General features: G+C 38.6%; 1 protein-coding gene across 2 annotated transcripts in view; it reads left to right on the top strand.

The window, feature by feature from the left end:
- LOC111178220 (leucine-rich repeat and guanylate kinase domain-containing protein) overlaps positions 1-26680 on the top strand; it is a 118639-nt gene that overhangs the window by 15111 nt on the left and 76848 nt on the right. For both annotated transcript variants that reach the window (XM_022580738.3, XM_089917006.1), the window contains exons 4-6: positions 7343-7443; positions 11067-11148; positions 20518-20642. In XM_022580738.3, the coding sequence (XP_022436446.3) occupies positions 7343-7443; positions 11067-11148; positions 20518-20642 (308 nt within the window). The remainder of the gene's footprint in view (positions 1-7342; positions 7444-11066; positions 11149-20517; positions 20643-26680) is intronic.

Raw genomic sequence — 26680 nt, 5'->3', positions numbered from 1 at the left:
TAGTTTCTGCTTTATAACAAAGTGAATCAGTTATACATACACATATATCCCCATATCTCCTCTCTTTTGCGTCTTCCTCCCATCCTCCCTATCCCACCCCTCTAGGTGGTCACAAAGCACCGAGCTGATCTCCCTGTGCTATGTGGCTGCTTCCCACTAGCTCTCTATTTTACATTTGGTAGTGTATATATAAGTCCATGCCACTCTCTCACTTTGTCCCAGCTTCCCCTTCCCGCTCCCCGTGTCCTCAAGTCCATTCTCTACATCTGCATCATTATTCCTGTCCTGCCCCTAGGTTCTCAATAACCTTTTTTTTTTTATATTCCATATATGTGTGTTAGCATACAGTATTTGTTTTTCTCTTTCTCACTTACTTCAATCTGTATGACACACTCTAGGTCCATCCACCTCACTACAAGTAACTCAATTTCGTTTCTTTTTATGGCTGAGTAATATTCCATTGTATATATGTACCACATCTTCTTTATCCATTCATCTGTCGATGGACACTTAGGTTACTTCCATGTCCTGGCTATTATAAATAGAGCTTCAGTGAACATTGTGGTACACGACTTTTTGAATTATGGTTTTCTCAGGGTAAATGCCCAGTAGTGGGATTGCTGGGTCGTATGGTAGTTCTATTTTTAGATGTTTAAGGAAGCTCCCTACTGTTCTCCGTAGTAGATGTATCAAATTACATTCCCACCAACAGTGCAAGAGGGTTCCCTTTTCTCCACACCCTCTCCAGCATTTATTGTTTGTAGATTTTTTGATGATGGCCATTCTGACTGGTGTGAGGTGATACCTCATTGTAGTTCTGATTTGCATTTCACTAACGATTAATGATGTTGAGCATTCTTTTATGTGTTTGTTGGCTGTCTGTATATCTTCTTTGGAGAAATGTCTGTTTAGGTCTTCTGCCCATTTTTAGATTGGGTTGTTTGTTTTTTTGATATTGAGCTGCATGAGCTGCTTGTAAATTTTGGAGATTAGTCCTTTGTCAGGTGCTTCATTTGCAAATATTTTCTCCCATTCTGAGGGTTGTCTTTTGGTCTTGTTTATGGTTTCCTTTGCTGTGCAAAAGCTTTTAAGTTTCATTAGGTCCCATTTGTTTATTTTTTTTCCCATTTCTCTAGGAGGTGAGTCAAATAGGATATTGCTGTGACTTATGTCATAGAGTGTTCTGCCTGTTTCCTCTAAGGGTTTGATAGTGTCTGGCCTTACATTTAGGTCTTTAATCCATTTTGAGTTTATTTTTGTGTATGGTGTTAGGGAGTGTTCTAATTTCATTCTTTTACATGTAGCTGTCCAGTTTCCCAGCACCATGAAGAGGGTGTCTTTTCTCCATTGTATATTCTTGCCTCCTTTATCAAAAATAAGGTGACCATATGTGTGTGGGTTTATCTCTGGGCTTTCTATCCTGTTCCATTGATCTATATTTCTGTTTTTGTGCCAGTACCATACTGTCTTGATTACTGTAGCTTTGTAGTATAATCTGAAGTCAGGGAGCCTGATTCCTCCAGCTCCGTTTTTCTTTCTCAAGATTGCTTTGGCTATTTGGGGTCTTTTGTGTTTCCATACAAATTGTGAAATTTTTTGTTCTAGTTCTGTGAAAAATGACATTTGTAGTTTGATAGGGATTGCACTGAATCTGTAGATTGCTTTGGGTAGTAGAGTCATTTTCACAATATTGATCCTTCCAATCCAAGAACATGGTATATCTCTCCATCTATTTATATCATCTTTAATTTCTTTCATCAGTGTCTTATAGTTTTCTGCATACAGGTCTTTTGTCTCCTTAGGTAGGTTTATTCCTAGGTATTTTATTCTTTTTGTTGCAATGGTAAATGGCAGTGTTTCCTTAATTTCTCTTTCAGATTTTTCATCATTGGTGTATAGGAATGCAAGAGATTTCTGTGCATTAATTTTGTATACTGCTACTTTACTAAATTCATTGATTAGCTCTAGTAGTTTTCTGGTAGCGTCTTTAGTATTCTTTATGTATAGTATCATGTCATCTGCAAACAGTGACAGTCTTACTTCTTCTTTTCCGATTTGGATTCCTTTTATTTCTTTTTCTTCTCTGATTGCTGTGGCTAAAACTTCCAAAACTATGTTGAATAATAGTGGTGAGAGTGGGCAACCTGTCTTGTTCGTGATCTAGTGGAAATGGTTTCAGTTTATCACCATGGAGAACGATGTTGGCTGTGGGTTTGTCATATATGGCCTTTATTATGTTGAGGTAAGTTCCCTCTATGCCTACTTTCTGGAGGGTTTTTATCGTAAATGGGTGTTGAATTTTGTCAAAAGCTTTTTCTACATCTATTTGAGATGATCATATGGTTTTTATCCTTCAGTTAATATGATGTATTACATTGATTGATTTGCATATATTGAAGAATCCTTGCATTCCTTGAATAAACCCCACTTGATCATGGTGTATGATGCTTTTAATGTGCTGTTGGATTTTGTTTGCTAGTATTTTGTTGAGGATTTTTGCATCTATGTTCATCAGTGATATTGGCCTGTAGTTTTCTTTCTTTGTCATATCTTTGTCTGGTTTTGGTACCAGGGTGATAGTGGCCTCATAGAATGAGTTTGGGAGTGTTCCTCCCTCTGCTAGATTTTGGAAGAGTTTGAGAAGGACATCTCTAAATGTTTGAAAGAATTCACCTGTGAAGCCATCTGGTCCTGGGCTTTTGTTTGTTAGAAGATTTTTAATCACAGTTTCAATTTCAGTGCTTGTGATTGGTCTGTTTACATTTTCTGTTTCTTCCTGGTTCAGTTTCAGAAAGTTGTGCTTTTCTAAGAATGTGTCCATTTCTTCCAGGCTGTCCATTTTATTGGCATATAGTTGCTTATAGTAATCTCTCATGATCCTTTGTATTTCTGCAGGGTCAGTTGTTACTTCTCCTTTTTCATTTCTAATTCTATTGATTTGAGTCTTCTCACTTTTTTTCTTGATGAGTCTGGCTAATAGTTTATCAATTTTATGTTCTCAAAGAACCAGCTTTTAGTTTTATTGATCTTTGCTATTGTTTCCTTCATTTCTTTTTCATTTATTTCTGATCTGATCTTTATGATTTCTTTCCTTCTGCTAAATTTGGGGGTTTTTTGTTCTTCTTTCTCTAATTGCTTTAGGTGTAAGGTTAGGTTGTTTATTTAAGATGATTCTTGTTTCTTGAGGTAGGACTGTATTGCTGTAAAGTTCCCTCTTAGAACTGCTTTTGCTGCATCCCTTAGGTTTTGGGTCATCGTGTTTTCATTGTCATTTCTTTGTAGGTATTTTTTTATTTCCTCTTTGATTTATTCAGTGATCTCTTGGTTATTTAGTAGCGTATTGTTTAGCTTCCATGTGTTTGTATTTTTTACAGTTTTTCCTGTAACTGATATCTAGTCTCAGAGCGTTGTGGTGGGAAATGATACTAGGTACAATTTCCATTTTCTTAAATTTACCGAGGCTTGATTTGTGACCCAAGATATGATCTATCCTGAAGAATGTTCCATGAACACTTGAGAAGAAAGTGTATTCTGTTTTTGGATGCAATGTCCTATAAATACCAATTTAGTCCATCTTGTTTAATGTGTCATTTAAAGCTCGTGTTTCCTTATTTATTTTCATTTTGGATGATCTGTCCATTGGTGAAAGTGGGGTGTTAAAGTCCCCTACTATGATTGTGTTACTGTTGATTTCCCCTTTTATGGCTGTTAGCATTTGCCTTATGTATTGAGGTGCTCCTATGTTGGATTTCTAAATATTTACAATTGTTATATCTTCTTCTTGGATTGATCCCTTGATCATTATGTAGTGTCCTTCTCTGCGTCTTGTAATAGTCTTTATTTTAAAGTCTATTTTGTGTGATACGAGAATTGCTACTCCAGCTTTCTTTTGATTTCCATTTGCATGGAATATCTTTTTCCATCCCGTGACTTTCAGTCTGTATGTGTCCGTAGGTCTGAAGTGGGTCTCTTGTAGACAGCATATATATGGGTCTTGTTTTTGTATCCATTCAGCCAGTCTGTGTCTTTTGATTGCAGCATTTAATCCATTTACATTTAAGGTAATTATTGATATGTATGTTCCTATTCCCATTTTCCTCATTGTTTTGGGTTTGTTATTGTAGGTCTTTTTCTTCTTTTGTGTTTCCTGCCCAGGGAAGTTCCTTTAGCATTTGTTGTAAAGCTGGTTTGGTGGTGCTGAATTCTCTTAGCTCTTGCTTGTCTGTAAAGGTTTTAATTTCTCCATCGAATCTGAATGAGATCCTTGCCAGGTAGAGTAATCTTGGTTGTAGGTTCTCCCCTTTCATCACTTTAAATATGTCCTGCCACTCCCTTCTGTTTTGTAGACTTTCTGCTGAAAGATCAGCTGTTAACCTTATGAGGATTCCCTTATATGTTATTTGTTGCTTTTTCCTTGCTGCTTTTAATATTTTTTCTTTGTATTTATTTTTTGATTGTTTGATTAATGTGTCTTGGTGTGCTTCTCCGTGGATTTATCCTGTATGGGACTGTCTGTGCTTCCTGGACTTGATTAACTAGGGAAGTTTGCAACTATAATCTCTTCAAATATTTTCTCAGTCCCTTTCTTTTTCTCTTCTTCCTCTGGGACCCCTATAATTCGAATATTGGTGCATTTAATGTTGTCCCAGAGGTCTCTGGGACTGTCCTCAATTCTTTTCATTCTTTTTTCTTTAATCTGCTCTGCAGTAGTTATTTCCATTATTTTATCTTCCATGTCACTTATCCATTCTTCTGCCTCCATTCTTCTGCCTCAGTTATTCTGCTATTGATTCCTTCTAGAGAATTTTAAATTTCATTCATTGTGTTGTTCATCATTGTTTGTTTGCTCTTTAGTTCTGCCAGGTCCTTGTTAAACGTTTCTTGTATTTTTTCCATTCTCTTTCCAAGATTTTGGATCATCTTTACTGTCTTTACCCTGAATTCTTTTTCAGGTAGACTGCCTATTTCCTCTTCATTTGTTTGGTGATGGGTTTTTACATTGCTCCTTCATCTGCTGTGTGTTTCTCTGTCTTCTCATTTTGCTTAACTTACTGTGTTTGGGGTCTCTTTTTCACAGGCTACATGTTCGTAGTTCCCGTTGTTTTTGGTGTCTGCCCCCAGTGGCTATGGTTGGTTCAGTGGGTTGTGTAGGCTTCCTAGTGGAGGGGACTGGTGCCTGCGCTCTGGAGGATAAGGCTGGATCTTGTCTTTCTGGTGGGTAGGACCACGTCAGGTGGTGTGTCTGGGGTGTCTGTGACCTTATTATGATTTTGGGCATCCTCTCTGCTAATGGGCGGGGTTGTGTTATTGTCTTGCTAGTTGTTTGGCATAGGGTGTCCAGTACTGTAGCTTGCTGGTTGTTGAGTGGAGCTGGGTCTTCGTGTTGAGATGGATATCTCTGGGAGAACTTTCGCCATTTGGTATTACGTGGAGCCGGAAGGTCTCTGGTGGACCAATGTCCTGAACTCAGCCCTCCTACCTCAGAGGCACAAGCCTGACACCCGGCTGGAGCACCAAGACCCTGTCAGCCACACGGCTCAGAAGAAAAGGGAGAAAAAAGGAAAGAAAAAAATAAAATAAAGTTATTAAAATAAAAAATAATTATTAATAATTTTAAAAAGAGAGCAACCAACCCAAAAAACAAATCCACCAATTATAACAAGTGCTAAAAACTATCTCAAAAAAGAAAAGAAACAGAAACTGGACAGACAGAACCCTAGGGCAAATGTTAAAAGCAAAGCTATACAGACAAAATCACACAAAGAAGCATACACACTCACAAAAAGAGAAAATAGAAAAAAAAAAAATATATCATTGCCTCCAAAGTCCGCCACCTCAATTTGGGATGAATCATTGTTTATTCAGGTATTCCAGAGATGCAGGTTACATCAAGTTGATTGTGGAGGTTTAATCCGCTGCTCCTGAGGCTGCTGGGAGAGATTTCCCTTTCTCTTCTTTGTTGCACAGCTCCCGAGGTTCAGCTTTGGATTTGGACTTGCCTCTGCGTGTAGGTCACGTGAGGGCATCTGCTCCCGCTCAGACAGGGCGATGTTAAAGGAGCAACCGATTCGGGGGCTGTGGCTCACTCAGTCCGGAGGGAGGGAGGAGTACGGATGCAGGGCGAGCCTGCGGCGGCAGAGTGGGGTGCGCCGTGTGTTCTCCCGGGGAAGTTGTCCCTGGATCACGGGACCCTGGCAGTGGCGGGCTGCACAGGCTCCCGGGAGGGGAGGTGTGGAGAGTGACCTGTGCTCGCACACAGGCTTCTTGGTGGCGGCAGCAGCAGCCGTAGCGTTTCATGCAAGTCTCTGGAGCTCGTTTAGGCAGTGCTCTGAATTCTCTCTCCTCACACACCCGAAACAATGGTCTCTTGCCTCTTCAGCAGCTCCAGACCTTTTCCCGGACTCCCTCCAGGCTAGCCGTGGTGCACTAGCCCCTTCAGGCTGTGTTCACGCAGCCAACCCCAGTCCTCTCCCTGCGATCTGCCTGAAGCCCGAGCCTCAGCTCCCAGCCCCGCCCGCCCCGGTGGGTGAGCAGACAAGCCTCTCGGGCTGGTGAGTGCCGGTCGGCACCGATCCTCTGTGCGGGAATCTCTCTGCTTTGCCCTCCGCACCCCTGTTGCTGCGCTCTCCTCCACGGCCCCGAAGCTTCCCTCCCCCCACCCCCCGCCACCCCCTGTCTCCGCCCACGAAGGGGCTTCCTAGTGTGTGGAGACTTTTCCTCCTTCACAACTCCCTCCTAGAAGTGCAGGTCCCGTCCCTATTCTTTTGTCCCTGTTTTTTCTTTTTTCTTTTGCGCTACCCAGGTACGTGGGGAGTTTCTTGCCTTTTGGGAGGTCTGAGGTCTTCTGCTAGTGTTCAGTAGGTGTTCCGTAGGAGTTGTTCCACATGTAGATGTATTTCTGATGTATCTGTTGGGAGGAAGGTGATCTCTGCGTCTAACTCCTCCGCCATCTTGGTCTCCCCCAAGGCTGGCATTTTTGAAGCATTGACTGTTAGCAGCTCAGGGGAGAGTGAGCTGGGCCACAAGGAGGCCTCGGTCATTTCTTTCCTGGTTGTGATGGAAGGGGATGGGACAGGTGGGGGACCCTGGAGAAGAAGGTTAAATTGTGGGCTCATGGTGCCTTTTCCACACTGTGTGTGTGTGTGTGTGTGTGTGTGTGTGTGTTGTGTGTGTGTTTTGCATATTCCTATTTTTATTCATTTCACTCATCTGGAATAATTAAGTTGTGCTTCCAACTGGTATAGTTTTAAAATGTTCTGATATAATGTATGCTGTTTTTAATGACTTTGTCTAAGTTTTGTTTTATTGACTTACCTTATTCTTTATTCATTTTACCCCCCAGATTTGTCTTGTGTGAGCTGTATGCCTTATCTTCTAGAACTTAATGCTTCTCAGAATAAACTGACGACATTTTTCAATTTCAAGCCACCCAAAAATCTCAAGGTAGATTTTATTAATACACTAATTACATGTGTTAACTGGTTTGTGAAATACATTAACGAGCAAAAAAGCACTAAAAGAGAATTCAGAGAGAATAAGACAGAGGAGAAATGAAATAAAAAAGGAGAAGGATTTGTGTATCATTTACTTTAGAAAAGGGAGATAGTCTTTCAAGAGATTATCTTTTTCGGAAGCTTTGCTAAAACCTAGTGTCCAAACCAATGAACTAACTTCTTTCTCTTTTCTCTGCTTCATTTAAATACTAGTTATTGTTTGTGTATTTTTATTATAGCAGAACAATTTTATACCTGAAAATTCTGTAAAAATTTCCTGGGGGCTTAAATTTTGCCTTCTTTATTCATCCAACCTTTACTTTTGTTTAGAAAGCAGTGATTTCAGATCTTCATTCTTGCTTCTCTGCACTTGCTTTTGCATTTCTGAGGCAGAATGAAACTCTGTGAATGGTGGTTGATGGAGCAGCTCACTCTGCTGTGGAGCACAGTGGCTCATACTTTAACGTGTGTGTAGGTCATGTGGCGTTCTTGTGAAAATGAGGTTCTGATCCAGTAGGTCTGAGGTGGGCCTGAGGCCCTGCTTTCTAACAGCCTTCCTAATGAGCCATTGCTGCTGGTCCATGGACCACACGTAAGCAGAGAGGTCATAGATAAATGGTACTCCGATTTTCTGCACACTGGAATCACCTGGAGAGTTTTAAAGACTACTGATGCCTGGATTCTACTGCCAGATATTCTGGTTCATGTGGTCCAAGGTAAGGCCTGGGTGTGGGAATTTCTAAAAGACCCCGCTCAGGTGGCTCTAATGTGCTGACAAATTTGGGAACCATTGCCGCAGCTTGGGACGAGTATTTTTCTATTGGACTCAAATATTTCATTAAAAAGTTGTTTTAAGGAGTGGACATCAATGATTGCCTTTTATTACCTATTAGTTTTATTTTGTTTACAAGCCAAATTAATGTAGATCCAACGTATTCTGCTGGATCTTGCACAAATATAAGTCTGTTTGATATTAAGAATCTGACATCCTCCATACTGTCAGTGAGACGCCTTTCTTAATTTTTCTTCTTTTATTTCACTTGCTACATTTTTATGAGTAGTGAGTTTTTTCCCTTTGAAATTACAGTTATTGCTGTGGTGACATTTGTTTATCCAGAAAAGCCGCACAAGGTGCCTATTTGTCCTCAGTATGGGGCCTTGTGGTCTCCAGGTCATCAGGAATTGTTCTTGCAGAGCTGTCTTGATTCTCCCTCCTTTGCTGTCCCCTTTTGCTTTGCCCTAAGCCCCAGTGAAATCAGCCATGGCAAGAGCGTGACCCCCTTCCTTGGGAAAAACTTGCCTGGAGTTTCTTTCATTCACAGCCTTGCCTCACCCCCTCCCCAAAAGACTGCACAAGTAAACAAAAATCAGATACCCCATCTTTTTTTTTAGAGCAGTTTTAGGTTCATAGCAAAATTGAGGAGAAAGTGCAGAGATTTCCCATATATCTCCTGCCCCCACAAATGCACAGCCTCCCCATTATCAACATCCCCCACCAGAGTGAGACATTTGTTACACTCAAACCTGCACTGACACATCATAATCACCCGAAGTCCACAGTTTACATTAGGATTCACTCTTGGTGTTGTACATTCTGTGGGTTTGGACAAATGTATGGTGATGTGTTTCCATCGTTACGGCAGATACCTCAATGTTTAAGTTCCTAGAGGATTAAGAGCAGATGTATTGGTAACTTTAGGAAAGTGCTTGCAAAGTGCCAGAGTGCCCCTGACAAGGTACTTCAACCCTATGTGAACCCTAAGTGAACCCTTTGTGAACCTGGGAGGGGAATGATTGAGGCCTTCCAATGTTTTCAATGCAGTGTCTTACTAAATCCTCCCAATAGAACTGTGAGGCAGCTGGGATGGTCCCATTTTACAGATGAGTTTGCAGAAGCACAGAAAGGTTAAATAACTTACTTAACCTTTGCTGGGAGGTCACAGGGCTGGCACTGAACCCCATGTCTGAGACCCAAAGCCCATTTTTCCAGTAAATCACGCTTGTGTATAATGTCTCACCATCTCGGAAAGCTCTGCTTATGTTTCATTTATTATCTATGTGCCTTGTGCCACCAACCAAAGAAAGCATACATGTCCCAAAGAGCAGGAGCTTATACTTGCACCCTTTTTGTATTTCCTAGAATGGTTTTGCTCTTAGTAGGTGAAGAAGGTTCGTTTGATTGATGGGCACTTCTTACAAGCTCTGGGTTCCAGTGGAACTCCCAGTGGGAGTCAGGGCAATATCATAACCCTTTTAAGGTCTCTCAACAAGCCCAGTATCATAAGTGCATGGAGGGCACAGTATTGGCATATAGTCCCAACAGGTGTGTAGTTAGCTAGGTATCATGAGCACACACAAGCTGTGGCACAAGAATGAAAGGTGTTGCTGGAAAAATGTCAGCTATAAGTAAACCTAGATAATTATAAGTGTATTTCTAGCCCATCATTATTATATAGAAGAAAAACACGAATGAGAAATTTCATTTTATCATGCCAAACTGATTTTTTAATTAAGTCATGGAATGCATTTTACATAGTTGCAATTTATATGTGCATAAAATTTTGTTTCTGATTTTTTTTAACAGGATTTGTTTGCACATTTCTATTTCTTCACATGATTCACATACTTGTATTTTACTTACTATGCAGTCTTGTTGCTGTATTGTAATCAACTTAACCAATTTTCTACACTTGCCACTTGAGCTGTTTTCAAAGAAGTTTTTTTTAGTGTCCAGTATTTAAAGTATTTAGTATTTAATACATTGATAAAAATAATCTTAGTGCATGGGTTGGGGGAGGTAAAATTACTGTTTTAAAGGGCACAGGAAGATAACAATAGTACTTATTATATAATTGCTTAATAGTTTTCCAGAAAATGATCACCATGTGCCTAGCACATTAAAGCAGTGTTTAAAAATATATATATTTTTTTATCTTTTGCCAGTAGGTGAATAATTAAAGTTATTTAATGTTGTTTTTCTTTCTCATATTTTTGAGTAGGAACAACTAATTTTGTTGAAAATGCTTTCCTAAGATAGTCAAGTTTGAGAAAGGGTGCTGAGTGGACGAGGTATAGCCTGAGGGATGAATAAGAAAGACTTTTCTGGCCTTTAGGGGGTGACACAGGAGAGTAAATTGAGCCAGAAACAGAAGGCAAAGAAGCCAGAAGCAAGATGTGCATATAAAGTAAATGAACACAGGCTATTGGGCGTCAGCAAAAACGAAGACATGGTGGCTAGTAAGGGTGAAACTGAGGTAAGCTCTGAAGGAAGATCAAGAAAGTTTAAAATAAGTGCTGAAAATGGGGAGAGTGACTGAAGAAACAGAAAGCGTTTCTGTTGCGCGGCTGTCCACGCCATCCACGGGTAAGGGTCTCCCCCTTAGTACCCCTCAAAGTGGCCAGACGAGGGTCCCAGCTAGGAAGCGATTAAACACAAAGGAAGTACGTTAGCCTGAGTGTATTTTCAACTATGAATTGTAACCCCTCATCAGAAAATACATTCTTGTTGTGCAAGTAATTGTGTGGTTAAGATGAATGAGAAAGTATAACAGCCTGCTCTCTTTCTCTTACCAGAAGGTGGATTTCTCCTACAACCAAATTTCAGAAATGTGTGATTTGTCGGCATATGAGTCTCTCACGAAACTAATTTTGGACAGTATCCTTTGAATGATTAAAGGGGAAAGTTTGATTAAGAGGCCCATTAATACATGTGTACTGGATGACCTGAAATAGTGCGGGATAGGCACTTTACTAGAGATGTGTGACTCATTTAAACGGTTAAGAATTGATATTCACAAAATGAGGATATTTTACTGACCAAGGAGTAAGAGTGCAAATCAGAGCTTGCCAAGAACATCTTACATCTGAAGAGCTAAGAAGACAGTCATTCGTCTGATAAACATAGGCTTATTTTTAATTCTAGAACCGGATAAGAAGTTCTGTTTTACCCGACTCCTTTCTTCAAATTTACTTGAACTGGAACCTTATTTTATGTAAATTCAGTATCTGAAAATCCAGATACGGCCAAAATTAGTGATTATTTATTTTACAAAAGAATTCACACTAAGTTCCCTTTAACTAGCAAGCCTCTCTAGTGTATCTCAAATGACGCTTTCATAAAAATTTTAAAAAAGTAAAACCAACAATTTTTGATTCGCATGCAACTTCAAGAACATATCTGTTGCATGAGCCAGGCTCCTGTGCAAACAGAGCACCTACCTTAACATAGACACACTCCAGCTTCTGGACCCTAAGGGGTTGACTGGGGATCTGTGAGTTTAATGAGCTTGAGTCTCTTCCTTGCCCTAGAGACCAGTGTTCTCTGGATGATAAGGGAACAGCGCCTTCTCTTTCTCAGTATCTTTCTACCCCCCTGAGGATTTTTCAGGGCAGAGTGGAGAACGAATTGATTGCCCTTGGATACCTCATTCCAGGGATGTGGCAGCAGCTCGTACACACTAGTAATGAGGCTGAGATGTGAGGAGAACAGAAGGTATGTTTTCTTGAAGACATATTTTGTAGGAAAAACGCTTTATTTGTATATGATGGAAAGCGTAAAACATCACATCACTCTCTTTAGAACTTGTGTGTGAAAATGAGCAATTAGTGGACATTTAGAGGGTGCTCTTGAAACGAGCAAGTTTTCCTGAACGTAGCTGAATGAGAAAATGATCAAAATGAAATGTTTTGATGACAAAGTAAAAGTAGTACATATTAGCGGCACCTGTCCATAGAACCTGCACTTTATGCTTGACTGTATATATATTTCATTTGGAAAGAGATAGAGTCTGACGGCCCAGAAGCTGTCTGGCTCAGAGATCTACTCATCTCAGGCCATCTAGAAGAATGCTCCTCAGGGACCACCAGCAGTGTCAGCATTGCCTGGAACTTCTTAGAAATGCAGATTCTTGGATGCTACCCCAGACCTCTGAAATCAGAATCTGCATTTTTAACAAGACCCCCAGGTGATGTGAGTTCATATTAAAGCTTGAGGAGCCCTGGTCTAGCCGTCAGCTGCCCCTCTAAACTCCAACCAGACAAAAGGGATTGAGCATCCAGAGTTCCTTCTGTTCTTCAGTGCACCCTGAGTGAGAATGGTGACACGAAAGTCTGGAGTTCTGTCTCCCAGAAAATATTCTATGTGCAAGCATGGAATTGCCAGAGAAAACTTCACAGTATTTTGGACTGAAAATGGAGGATGCATTTTAAAACATTTCTATCATGAAAGTCTTAATTTCTACATAAATTTATCTTTCCATGTAAAAAGCTAAACTGTTGTGACTTTGTAAATGTCAACGGAGGAAAGAATCAGGGTTTTTTAAACTTGACTTCAGATGTAACAATGGAGCCTTATCTCCAAAGTGTAAAAAGCTTTATTACATCAGAACCGATTGGAATTCAGAACATAGACACATAATTAGAATGTAAATACCGTGGCACTATTCCTCATCTTTGTTTTTAAAAATGCAAAGACAAACACCCAGAACTAGCCCCCCTTCATAAACTACCTCTTAGACAGCTTACGGTTTTGAAAAGAGAGTAGGCTAATTTTTAAACAGTGCTAACTATGCCTCTTTCTTTTGTTCTGTTCAGGTATATCATATTGTATACAATTATGTAATTAGAGTTTTGAAAAGACTTAAAAGCTTTGAGATAAAAAAGAATTTCTAAACAACTTTTTAATGCCAGAACATTTAAAAACTTAGATGAAGTGGATAAATCCCTAGAAAAATGTTATACACCAAAGCACTGACTTGGAGATAGAAACCCTGAGTAGTCCTATAACTATAAAACTAGTTCATTACAAATTAAAATCAATTAAATTAAAAATCTGCATACAATAAAACCCAACTTTCAAAAACAAACCTTTCAAAAATGAACAAATTCTTTCAAAGGTTTAAAATAGAAGGCATATTCACAATTCATTTTAATGAGGTTACTTTGTTACCCAAACCAGACGAGGAACAGTAAGAGAAAAGAAAATGACAGGCTTATTTCACTTGTGATATAGATGTAAAAATCCTAAACAAAATATTAGCAAACCGATTCTGACAGTATATGTAAAAGATAATATACCATGACCAAGTTAGGTTTATCTCATGAATGTAAGGGTAGTTTAACATTAGAAAATTTTAAAATGTCATTAACGACATGAACAGATTAAGGGAAATAAATCATATGATAAATAGATATAGAAGCTCAATAGATACAGAAAATTTAATAGAATCCATTCTTCATTCACAATAAAAACTTTTAGTAAACTAGTAATAGGGAGTTTCCTCAACTTGATAAGAATGTCAACAAAAATATTTGAAACAAACTTTATCCTAACTGGGGACATGTTCTAAGCACTCTTTAAAATCAAGGATACAAGAGAAGATAACCGCCTTTGCCACTTCTAACCGTCATTGTTTAAGAGGTCTTACTCAGCAGCATAAGATAAAGAAATGAAAGCAAAGTATAAAGATGGATAAGGAGAAAAAGTCATTTTTTGCAAATGATATGATTGTCTACAGAATATAAAAAAGAACTTGCAATAAACTACTAGAAATAATAGAGTTTTGGGAGTTCCACAAGGTAGTTGGATATGACTTCAATAAACAGAAATCGATTGCATTACTCTACACCACAAACAAGCAACTAGAAAACACAACCTTGAAACGCCATTTACAAGAATATGTATCTTATTAAAGATGAATAAGACCTGTCGGGGGAACATAATAAAACTTTATTGAAGGATATTAAAGACCTGACTAAAGGGAAATATAGTATGTTCCTGGATATGAAGATGGGAGAAGATGTGTAAATATAATTTTATAGAAAATGAATCAGAAAGGCTAACAAACATATGAAGACATGTCAACCTCATTTGTATTCAGAGAAATGCAAGTCAAGCTCACGATATACTATATCCATTCAGTTGACAGAATGTAAGAAATCTAAAAATGCCATGTGTTGGAGAACACATAGGTCAAGAGGATCTCTATTTTTCTTCCTTATGGGTGTGAAATTTGTTCAACCACTGTGGAAAACAGTTTTGTGCAATCTCGTAAAATTGAACATCCACGTTTTCTATGATCTAGCACTTTCATTCCTATATATAGGAAGTTTAGCATACGTGTACCTGGAGGCTTATAATAGCAAAAAACTGAAATAGCCCAAATATTCCTTGATAAGAGAGCATAAATAAATTATGGTATACTGATACAATAGAATTATCATATAGTTGTGAAAATGAATAAACTGTATATATCTCCATGCACCAGTAAAGTTGACTATTAATAAAACAAAATACAATTTTTTAAAATTAAAAAAAATTTTTTAATTAGAAATTTTTAAAAAAAAATTTTTGCCTGCGTTGGGTCTTCGTTGCTGCACGCGGGCTTTCTCTAGTTGAGGTGAGCGGGGGCTACTCTTCCTTGCGATGCGCGGGCTTCTCATTGCAGTGGCTTCTCTTGTTGTGGAGCACGGGCTCTAGGCGTGCCGCCTTCAGTAGTTGCAGTGCGTGGGCTCAGTAGTTGTGGCTCGCGGGCTCTAGAGCACAGGCTCAGTAGTTGTGGTGCACAGGCTTAGTTGCTCCGTGGTATGTGGGATCTTCCCAGACCAGGGATCGAACCCGTGTCCCCTGCACTGGCAGGCGGATTCTTCACCACTGCGCCACCAGGGAATTCCAAACCAAATATAATTTAGGTATAAAACCAAAGGGGAAAGGGAAGAAGAAATAGGCAGTTCAGCCTAGGGGTTATCTCTGAGAGGGAGCCGTCAAGACGTGACAGGAGAGGTGTGCAGAGGTAGATGTAACTTACTGCTAATGTTCTACTTCTTGGGCTGGGAATGGTGGTGGTTTCAAGAATACTCATCAAATTTTTAAAAGTTAATAAAAGCAGGCCATGTATGGCCAATGATGTGCCTGTCCTCATTAAAATTTTTTTAAATTTGAAACTTAGAAATTAATTTCCTTGAAAACAGTTAGTTACCAAATGTTAAAGTCCAGCTCTATCAGAATTCCCTGGAATTCTGGTCCCCACCCTCCAGAGCTTTTGGTTAAGTAGGTCTGGGGTGGTACCTGAGAACTTGAATATCTAACAAGTTCCAGGATGATGCTGGCATTGCTGGTCTGAGGACCACACTTTGAGATCCACCCCTCTAAGCTAATCAGTCCTGTCTGTTATATCTTGAATGTCATGCTTTTCTCATTTGCTGCCATTCCATTTGTCCTTTTTTACATGCTTTAGAAATTTGGCTTTTTTAACTTTTTGTATTTATTCAAGCTTTCCTTAGTGAGCATCTGTGTTTTCTATTTGAGGGGAAAAAATTGCACTTTTGTTTAAAGTAAAATTAAAAGAGAAGTATAATTATCAATATTAAAAGCAGTTATTTAAAATTAAAAACAAATCAATTAATCAAGCTAGTAGTGCTGACAATGTGATTGTAGTAGATTATGTTAATGCCTCAGAATGAATTGTTAACTGTGAAATAGCCACTTTCTTAGTTAATCTTATTAATGCTATTTTTTCCTTCTGTAGGTGGGTGACTGATGATTGACAATCCCCCCAAATGGAAAGATGATAAACTTTGCCGAGGATTAGCATATTTATTCAGTCTTAAGAAAGGATGCAGTTTATTCTTTACCTATAAATATTAATTGATCATTGGAATTTATTCCATGATTATAGACTCATGAAGTTTTTAAAAAGTGATTTATAGAATTTTTAAATCCAGCCAGGACTTTAGGGATCATCTAGTGCTGTTATTTTATGGGAGAGGAGCCTGAGACTCAGGGAAACATCCGATATTATTTGGTAAGTGGTTGAGCTGAGACTAGTCTTCTGCATTCCATTGTTCTTCTCATGTTGCAATTCATTGAATAATTACTACTTTTATCACATAGCCATTTAAAATGTATGCATGTTTCATTTCTTAAAGAGATTCACTCCCATAGTGAAGAACATTTTTCACTGGTAAGGTGATATAGATCCTTCAGGATTGGTTTTGATTAAAGTCATCATTGTGGTTCTTTCCACTAAGAGAATTGTGATGGATTTCCTATTTATTTCTTAGTAACTGTTTTCTGTACACCCGGCCCATATTTTATGGTTGTAGACAAATGAATAAGAGCAAGTGCTGACTAGTGAATAATTCATGTCAAGCACTGTGAACTGCTGACAGCATCGCCCAAATGTAAAAATATATTGTTGGGCTTTTCCCTAGCTGTAAAGTTATGCTTATGTGCCTTTGGATTCCTTCACTCAGTTTCCACGAGGATCTAACATTCCACTGTAAAAGATTTATTCACAGAATCATAAAATTTTAGAGCTGGAATGCAGTATGATGATCTTGTGTTCTCTGAGTCTCTTTCTCCTGATAGTAGCCTTTTAAAATTAAACTATACCTAAGAGGATTAACTCAATAAGCTAATTCATTGTAACAGTTTAGTGGCTTATCTGATTATATTTCTTCTTATCGGAATGTCCCAAGATTTATGAAAGAACATGAAAGAATAATGTTAGGAGGAAGGGCAAGTAACATTTCATGAAGGTTCTTAAGAAAAGGGGAGATTGGAGAGATAAAGGTATTCCTGAATTTAGAGCTCTGGATGGACCAGTCCTGCATATTGACTGTTGGCATTACTGGCAGTCACATATGATGTGACCATGGGAGTAATTAGCAGGGGAAGCCATTGCGCCACCGTGAAAAGTACTCTTTACTTAAGAGCTTGACTGCGGTTGACCCTTGAATAATGGTGGGGGTTAGGGGACCGATCCCAGAGCAATCGAATAGCCACACATAACTTTACAGTAAGCCCTTTGTATCCGCGGTTGTGCACCAGTAGATTCAACCAACCTCTACAGGTGGTGTACCACTGTAGTATGTATTTAGTGAAAAAAAAAAAATCCATGTATAAGTGGGCCCATACATTTCAGACCTGTTTGTCAAGAGTCACCTGTAATTTATAGTGCCTAAAATTCCTTGAAATTTAAAGGGGAGTGAAGAGTTGGGAAATAGGAGATGCTTTCGGTGAAATGAACCTATTTCTCAGCAGAGATGTTCAGTCAGCTCCTCACCCTTTGCCCCAGTGCTGTGAGTGATGGCAGTGGCAGCTGCAGAAGCCATAGCCGCGACTGCAGGGGGGCATCTGTATTCCTCCTCCTTCTGGCCCTTGCAATACTAACTTCATAAAACATGACTTGCCCTGCTAGTCAAAGCTAGAGAGTAAGCTGGATGCACCAAGGGAACGGCCTCTAATGTCTTGGAAAATTACTGCATACAGGCTTTCCTTTTCAGTTCCCATTATCTCTTAACAGTGTCCGGATTCCTGTTTTCTGGTTTTCTAATCCTTGCCTGCTTCCCATGGGAGTGCTTCCTGACTCAGCCACCCACAAGCATTTGTTTTACTCTCTGTCGTAATTCAGAGTATCTTCGTTTCTGTTGAAGCTGAGCTACCAAGACACTAGTGCTCCTGAAATGGGACTTAAAGACTGTTGCTTCCTCTGCTAGATTAAGACATGGCCATTTGAAGTTTTCCGTGCTTAATTTTTGTTACCAAAGATTGCTACACTGAGGATATTTTATTTCATCTATAGAGTGATTGTTTAAATAGCCCAAAGAAAATGGAAGCAGAAAGAAGAGTCGTGTTTGTGAGCATAAGTGTCTATTTGTAGAGCTAGTCTGGCAGGAAGCTTTATGAACGTGGTTTTGAAATGCATGTTGACAACAAGCCGAACTATGCTTCAGCCCAAGGATTGAATCTGGAACCGGTGAGGAAAATCGAGGAATTTCTGGTTCATTTGGCAATATTTTCTCATCATTGCTTTTAGTTTCTTAATTAAACTCTGTCTCTGGCTTTGTTCTTTCAGAAGCAGTCCTGTCCTGAATGCTCCTTTTTGTGCTGCTGGCCAAGAGGCAGAGGATGTGATTCCTTGGCCTCATGTGCTTGTAATTTAGTAACGACAACAATGCCTTATAATTGTGAGGTACTTGTACAACTCACTCACATACATTTTCTAAATTTTTTCTCATGATCTAACTTTTGGCCTTCATGGCAACCTGATGTTGTCTCCATTTTACAGATGAAAAATCTGAGCAGAGAGAAATTACATCACGTAACTAGTAAGTGGTAGAGTTAGGATAACTACAAATAATTATGAGGCAAAATGTATGTTTCTGTGATACTTACAGTCCCTTCCTTTCTCTTAAAAAATTTGTTGATTCTGTGATTAATCTCCATAGGTGGGGTGTTAGAAGTTGACCAGAAAAGGCTTTGAGGAAGAAAGAGTCTGTCTGGAGTGGATACCAAGAATTGGAATTGCTCTGATATTTACAATTATAATAGTCACTGCCAAATTGCCTCCAGAGAGTCTATACCATAATGAACCCTCTCACCCAGTAGTATGAAAGAATCTGTTCTTCAAAAGCTTTAAAATGTTTGCCAAACTGATAGGGAAAGGATAGCATCTTAATTTGCTTTCTCCCGACTACAGGTGAAGCAGAGTGTCTTTTCATATGTTTATTATGTTAGCCACTTGGATTTGCTCTTCTGGGAATTTCCTGGATATATTCTTGCCCCATTTTCTATTGGGTTATTGTCACTCTTTATGTTTTCTAGATAGTAATTCTTTGTATACTATATATGTTGTGAATATATTCGCCCAGTCTGTCACCTGTATTTACTTATGTAATTAAAAACTAATAGAAGTAGGGAAATGAGGTTGTCAAAAAGAAATACTTAAGATGTTGGTTTAATGCAAATGTTAAAAAAGAGAAAAAACTTTAAAAAGTGGAATTTCAAATTAAGTCCTGAAGAATGGGTAGGGTTTAGAAATAAGTAGGAAAGCAGTATTTAAAAAAATTAAGAAAGTCAAGGGGTATATTCCAGAACTATTGAGAAGATTGACCTGGCAGAATTGGAGCATTCTCACTGGATTATTATGGGGGATGAAATTCAATAAATAGGTTTTGCTTAAAGTAAAGGGCCTTAAATGCCAGAGTGAAGAATTTGGAATTCGTCCTGTGAGAATTTTTTAATTGAAGCGTGATATCCAGTCAATATTTTGAAAAAAATTAACCTGACTACAGTGTGTAAGGTGACTTGAGGGCAGGAAGAAATGGATGTTAGAGGTATCCATTGGTGCTAAAGCTGAATTAAGTTGGCAGAGGGGTGAATGACAAGGAAGGACATATTTGAAGAGATGTTTTAAAGCAAAATATGCCAGGTTTTGGTGATGATTGGACGCCCTGAAGATTACAAGTGGCTGAGAAAATGGTGATGTCTTAGGCTACTTGGGAGGGAAAACTGAGCTTGGATGGAGAAGTGATATTAAATCCTAGAAATTTGCCAGAAAGATTGAGGACAGAGAGAGGTAAGTAGAATTGGTGACTTTGAGTTTGCACTTTTAGGTGACTATAAGGATGGAAAACAAAAGGTAAGAGTTAAATTTTAAAATAACTAGAAAATCAACAGATGAGGAAAAGAAGGCTGAGTTTAGGCCTCATTTATTTTAAAGAGAAGAGAAGCCAATATAGATAGAAGAAAAGGCTATTCCTCTCAGTATCACCCATTTTCTGCAGATGACACCTCCCGGGCTGTTTCCCTGGTTATGGGGATGATAAAGTGCATGTGCCTCTCCAGGGCAACCCTGGATTCAGTTCTGCCTGTGGAAAAGTACAAGAGTTTCTCATGGAGACCATTCAGGAACCAAGGAAAAAACACTGCCAAGGTGGCAGCTTTGAACCACTCTGAAGTGTTTTTCCTCACTGATTAAATGAGTCACATATGAACACAAAGGCAACTGAGCACACTCAAAAGCTATGCCTTTAAAAAAAACAAACTAATTTTACCTGGTGCACTATTAACTTCTATATGAAAAAAATATCATTTTAAGATTTAGCATTCGTCCTATATTAGCATAGAGTACTTTTTTATTTATGCTGTTGCCTGATTTTTCTAATGATGATTTGACACTAATTCATTTTTTCTTCCAAATGTTTCTAATACCATTTTCCTTAAACATAGTCATGGTGATAGGCAATGAGATAGCTGAAATCAACGGACTAGAGCTGTGTAGCAGTCTTAACCACCTTAGTTTGGCCAAGAACAAGATCACAGCCATTAATGGCTTAGGAATGTTACCGATCAAAATACTTTGTCTGGTGAGTCTAACAAAAGTGTTATTCTTTATAGAAGTACTAGTTAATGTCTTAGTAAATATATGAATGATAGTTAGGATTTTTCAGTTTTATAAAGAGCTAATTCCTTCATGAAATGTCATTGTCTTTAGTGCTGTTTGCTCCTTTCCATATCTGGGGTGTGTGTGTGGTGTGTGTGTGTGTGTGTGTGATGAATAATTCATGGTAAAGTAAAATGATTTCCTAATTTGGTACACAAATTCCGTTTTTTAAAAGATTGACTTTAACACTGAGAAAGGAAGGCATACTTTTAGCAACTATTAAGAATATTTTTATAATAACCAAGAGATCACTGAAGAAATCAGAAAGGAAATAAAAAAATACCTAGAAACAAATGACAATGAAAACACGATGACCCAAAACCTATGAGATGCAGCAAAAGCAGTTCCAAGAGGGAAGTTTATACCACTACAATCCAACCTCAAGAAACAAGAAACATCTCAAACAACCTAACCTTACACCTAAAGCAATTAGAGAAAGAAGAACAAAAAAACCCCAGAGTTAGCAGAAGGAGAGAAATCATAAAGATCAGATCAGAAATAAATGAAAAAGAAATGAAGGAAACAATAGCAAAGATCAATAAAACTAGAAGCTGGGTCTTTGAGAAGATAAACAAAATTGATAAACCATTAGCCAGACTCATCAAGAAAAAAAGGGAGAAGACATATCAACAGAATTAGAAATGAAAAAGGAGAAGTAACAACTGACCCTGCAGAAATACAAAGGCTCATGATAGATTACTACAAGCAACTATATGCCAATAAAATGGACAACCTGGAAGAAATGGACACATTCTTAGAAAAGCACAAACTTCTGAGACTGAACCAAGAAGAAATAGAAAATATAAACAGACCAGTCACAAGCCCTGAAATTGAGACTGTGATTAAAAATCTTCCAACAAACAAAAGGCCAGGACCAGATGGCTTCACAGGCGAGTTCTGTCAAACATTAGAGAAGAGCTAACACCTATCCTTCTCAAACTCTTCCAAAATATAGCAGAGGGAGGAACACTCCCAAACTCATTCTAAAAGGCCACCATCACCCTGATACCAAAACCACACAAAGATGTCACAAAGAAAGAAAATTACAGGCCAATATCACTGATGAACATAGATGCAAAAATCCTCAACAAAATACTAGCAAACAGAATCCAACAGCACATTAAAAGCATCATACACCATGATCAAGTGGGGTTTATCCCAGGAATGCAAAAATTCTTCAATATACGCAAATCAATCAATGAAAGAAATGCACATTTATGATAAAATCCCTGCAGAAAGTAGGCATAGAGGGAACTTAACAAAATAAAGGCCATATATGACAAACCCACAGCCAACATCGTTCTCAATGGTGAAAAACTGAAACGATTTCCACTAAGATCAGGAACAAGACAAGGTTGCCCACTCTCACCACTGTTATTCAACATAAGTTTTGGAAGTTTTAGCTACAGCAATCAGAGAAGAAAAAGAAATAAAAGGAATCCAAATCGGAAAAGAAGAAGTAAAGCTGTCACTGTTTGCAGATGACATGATACTATACATAGAGAATACTAAAGACGCTACCAGAAAACTACTAGAGCTAATCAATGAATTTAGTAAAGTAGCAGTATACAAAATTAATGCACAGAAATCTCTTGCATTCCTATACACCAATGATGAAAAATCTGAAAGAGAAATTAAGGAAACACTGCCATTTACCATTGCAACAAAAAGAATAAAATACCTAGGAATAAACCTACCTAAGGAGACAAAAGACCTGTATGCAGAAAACTATAAGACACTGATGAAAGAAATTAAAGATGATACAAACAGATGGAGAGATATACCATGTTCTTGGATTGGAAGAATCAATATTGTGAAAATGACTCTACTACCCAAAGCAATCTACAGATTCAGTGCAATCCCTATCAAACTACAAATGTCATTTTTCACAGAACTAGAACAAAAAATTTCACAATTTGTATGGAAACACAAAAGACCCCAAATAGCCAAAGCAATCTTGAGAAAGAAAAATGGAGCTGGAGGAATCAGGCTCCCTGACTTCAGACTATACTCCAAAGCTACAGTAATCAAGACAGTATGGTACTGGCACAAAAACAGAAATATAGATCAATGGAACAGGATAGAAAGCCCAGAGATAAACCCACGCACGTATGATCACCTTATTTTTGATAAAGGAGGCAAGAATATACAATGGGAAAAGACAGCCTCTTCAGTAAATGGTGCTGGGAAAACTGGACAGCTACACGTGAAAGAATGAAATTAGAACACTCCCTAACACCATACACAAAAATAAACTCAAAATGAATTAAAGACCTTAATGTAAGGCCAGGCACTATAAAACTCTTGGGGGGAAACATAGGCAGAACACTCTGTGACATAAATCACAGCAAGATCCTTTTTGACCCTCCTCCTAGAGAAATGGAAATAAAAATAAACAAATGGGACCTAATGAACCTTAAAAGCTTTTGCACAGCAAAGGAAAACATAAACAAGACAAAAAGACAGCCCTCAGAGTGGGAGAAAAATATTTGCAAGCGAAGCAACTGGCAAAGGATTAATCTCCAAAATTTACAAGCAGCTCATGCAGCTCAATGTCAAAAACCGAAGAACCCAATCCAGAAATGGGCAGAAGACCTACATAGACATTTCTCCAAAGAAGATATACAGATTGCCAACAAACACATGAAAGGATGCTCAACATCACTAATCATTAGAGAAATGCAAATCAAAACTACAGTGAGCTATCACCTCACACCGGTCACAATGGCCATCATCAAAAAATCTACAAACAATAAATGGTGGAGAGCGTGTGGAGAAAAGGGAACCCTCTTGCACTGTTGGTGGGAATGTAAATTGATACAGCCACTATGGAGAACAGTATGGAGGTCCCTTAAAAAACTAAAAACAGAACTACCATATGACCCAGAAATCCCACTACTGGGCGTATGCCCTGAGAAAACCATAATTCAAAAAGAGTTATGTACCACAATGTTCATTGCAGCTCTATTTACAATAGCCAGGACATGGAAGCAACCTAAGTGTCCATCGATAGATGAATGGATAAAGAAGAAGTGGTACATATATACAATGCAATATTACTCAGCCATAAAAAGAAACAAAATTGAGTTATTTGTAATTTGGTGGATGGACCTAGAGTCTGTCATACAGAGTGAAGTAAGTCAGAAAGAGAAAAACAAATACCATATGCTAACACATATATATGGATTTTTTAAAAAAAATGGTTCTGAAGAACCTAGGGGCAGGACAGCAATAAAGACGCAGACGTAGAGAATGGACTTGAGGTCGTGGGAAGTGGGAAGGATAAGCTGGGATGAATTAAGGGAGTGGCATGGACTTATATACACTACCAAATGTAAAATAGACAGCTAGTGGGAAGCAGCCGCTTAGCACAGGGAGATCAGCTCGGTGCTTTGTGACTACCTAGGGGGCTGGAATAGGGAGGGTGGGAGGGAGACGCAAGAGGGAGGAGATATGGGGCTATATGTATACGTATAGATGATTCACTGTTATAAAGCAGAAACTAACACACCATTGTAAAGCAGTTATACTCCACTGAAGATGTTAAAAAATAGAATATATTTTAATGTCTTATTGATGAAATAACATTTAAACATATTTAAACATAATATTTATTGCAGTTGAAACTTCATTGCTCTCAAATGAAGCGCTGGGCACTGAATTTGGCAGTCCTTTTACATCACTATGTGCCAGTTTCCCATTGTAGAAAACCAGAATTAGTGCTGAGAATAAATGAGCGATTCCCATCAAGAAGTTAAAATTTTTAATGTTTTTCCCATAGAGAGCGTGCTTCTTAAGCTGTATGACAGTGTGACTCTGACTGAATGAAAATACAGACAATTTACTTTAAAATCAGCAGGATCATAGTTGTTCCAAAGATATATACAGTATTTTTGAAATAACAGTCTAGCTCATTAATTTGGGGGTGATTATATAGTTTGTAGATTATCTAGGATTATTTCTTCTTCCTTTCCTTCTCCTTCTCACTTCTTACCCTTGGATGGCTTTGGGATTCTTTATTATATCTGTCATGAGGTGGATGGGGGGATTTTAAGCCATGAGGCTAGTAGCTTATTTCTTACGTGAACTATCCCACAGGACAGTGTTGAACATTGTTGGTTTTTTTTGTTTGTTTGTTTGTTTGCGGTACGCGGGCCTCTCACTGTTGTGGCCTATCCCGTCGCGGAGCACAGGCTCCGGACGTGCAGGCTCAGCGGCCATGGCTCACGGGCCCAGCCGCTCCGCGGCATGTGGGATCCTCCCGGACCGGGGCACGAACCCGTGTCCCCTGCATCAGCAGGTGGACTCTCAACCACTGCGCCACCAGGGAAGCCCCGAACATTGTTGTTTGAAATGACATCTTGGGTTATCTGCAGATTTTTGACATACACAATGTACAATCCTGTCTAATTTAACCACAGACAGCTGACGGTTGGCTATGTGTTAAGCCTGAAGTGCTTTTTCAAGAGCCTTCACTTCTTACAATGAGTTAGGTGAGGGTAAAGTACTGGTTCCCAGTACTGAGGTTGGAAATGAAGCATGGAAAGGTTTAATAATTTCCTTGAGTTTTTCTGTTTTCTGTCCACTAAGGCATGTAAGCAAAGCATAAATGAAAATGAATTTGGTAAGCTGAATTGCAAATTTAAAAATTATAAAAGAAAGTCACATTTTAAAATTATGATAATTTGAAGGATTATTGGCAGTATATTCTATTTAATTTGCAGCTTGTTAGAACCTTATCCTTTTATTTACATATCTTTTTGCATTGGCATTCCCATTAACTTTAAGTGGAGCATGATATGTGGAAAGAGATTGGGGGTGTGCTTAAGGGAATGAGAATTGAACTGATTATTAAGAATGACATCACATAGCACTTTCATCCTAAGACTTTGTTTCAATAACTAAATAAATAATCTGTGTTGATAATTTCATCTCAAGTAGCTTTTAGAAGAAGCATAAAAGACTTATTTTTCCTATAAGTAGATTAAGTGGATTGTTCCCAACCCCCATCCTCATCACCCAAAATGAACTAGAAAATACAGAATATGCCATCATTCATTTTCCTTAAACTTTTTGAGAATAGGAAGGTTTTCTTTTCCATATATTAAAAAAATTCGTAAAATAAAATGATACTCATTTGTTTCAATAGTTTTTAATACTTTTTAAAAGATTTGTGGTACCAGTAATCCAATTAGTTTACTACTGAAAGTAATTCATTTTACACTTTAGAGAAAAAAGAACAATTCACTATACAAACCAGTTGTTAATTCTCTTCCATCAACTTTTTTTTTTTAAATAAATTTATTTATTTATTTTTGGCTGTGTTGGGTCTTCGTTGCTGCATGCATGCTTTCTCTAGTTGCAGTGCACGGGCTTCTCATTGTGGTGGCTTATCTTGTTGCAGAGCAACAAGAGGGCTCTAGGCACGCAGGCTTCGGTAGTTGTGGATTGCGGGCTCTAGAGCACAGGCTCAGTAGTTGTGGCACACGGGCTTAGTTGCTCCGCAGCATGTGGGATCTTCCCGGTCCAGGGCTCGAACCCATGTCCCCTGCATTGGCAGGCAGATTCTTAACCACTGCGCCAACAGGAGAGTCCCTCTTCCATCAACTTTTACCATAAATATTAGGGGGAAATGTGGTTCACTTATGGTCTGCTCTGTCAACCACCTCCTTTAGCAAGTAAGGACAATACATTCCAAACTTCAAAAATCATTTTGTCTTGGTAAAAGCCATTTTTTTTCCCTTCCAACTTGGGAGATCGAGAATATTTCTCGTTTCATTTTAGTTTCTCTCTAAAGACCGCCTTTTCCCTGCTAATCATGATAAAACAAGCAAGAACTGTTCATGCACGCACTAGACGTGCACTTTGAGAAGAGATGTATCAGTTTTTCATCATTGGATATAGGGTTTTACTAGATAACTTTGACTCAGAAATTCTGATTCGTAATACTTCTCAGTTCTG

The sequence above is a fragment of the Delphinapterus leucas genome, chromosome 9 (genome assembly GCF_059928025.1).
Source record: "Delphinapterus leucas isolate spDelLeu-1000000601 "Yukka" chromosome 9, BTC_Dleu_Yukka2, whole genome shotgun sequence".
In the NCBI taxonomy this organism is placed as follows: Eukaryota; Metazoa; Chordata; class Mammalia; order Artiodactyla; family Monodontidae; genus Delphinapterus; species Delphinapterus leucas.
Note: the sequence above shows the minus strand (reverse complement) of the source record. Positions and strands in the feature narration are given on the sequence as shown.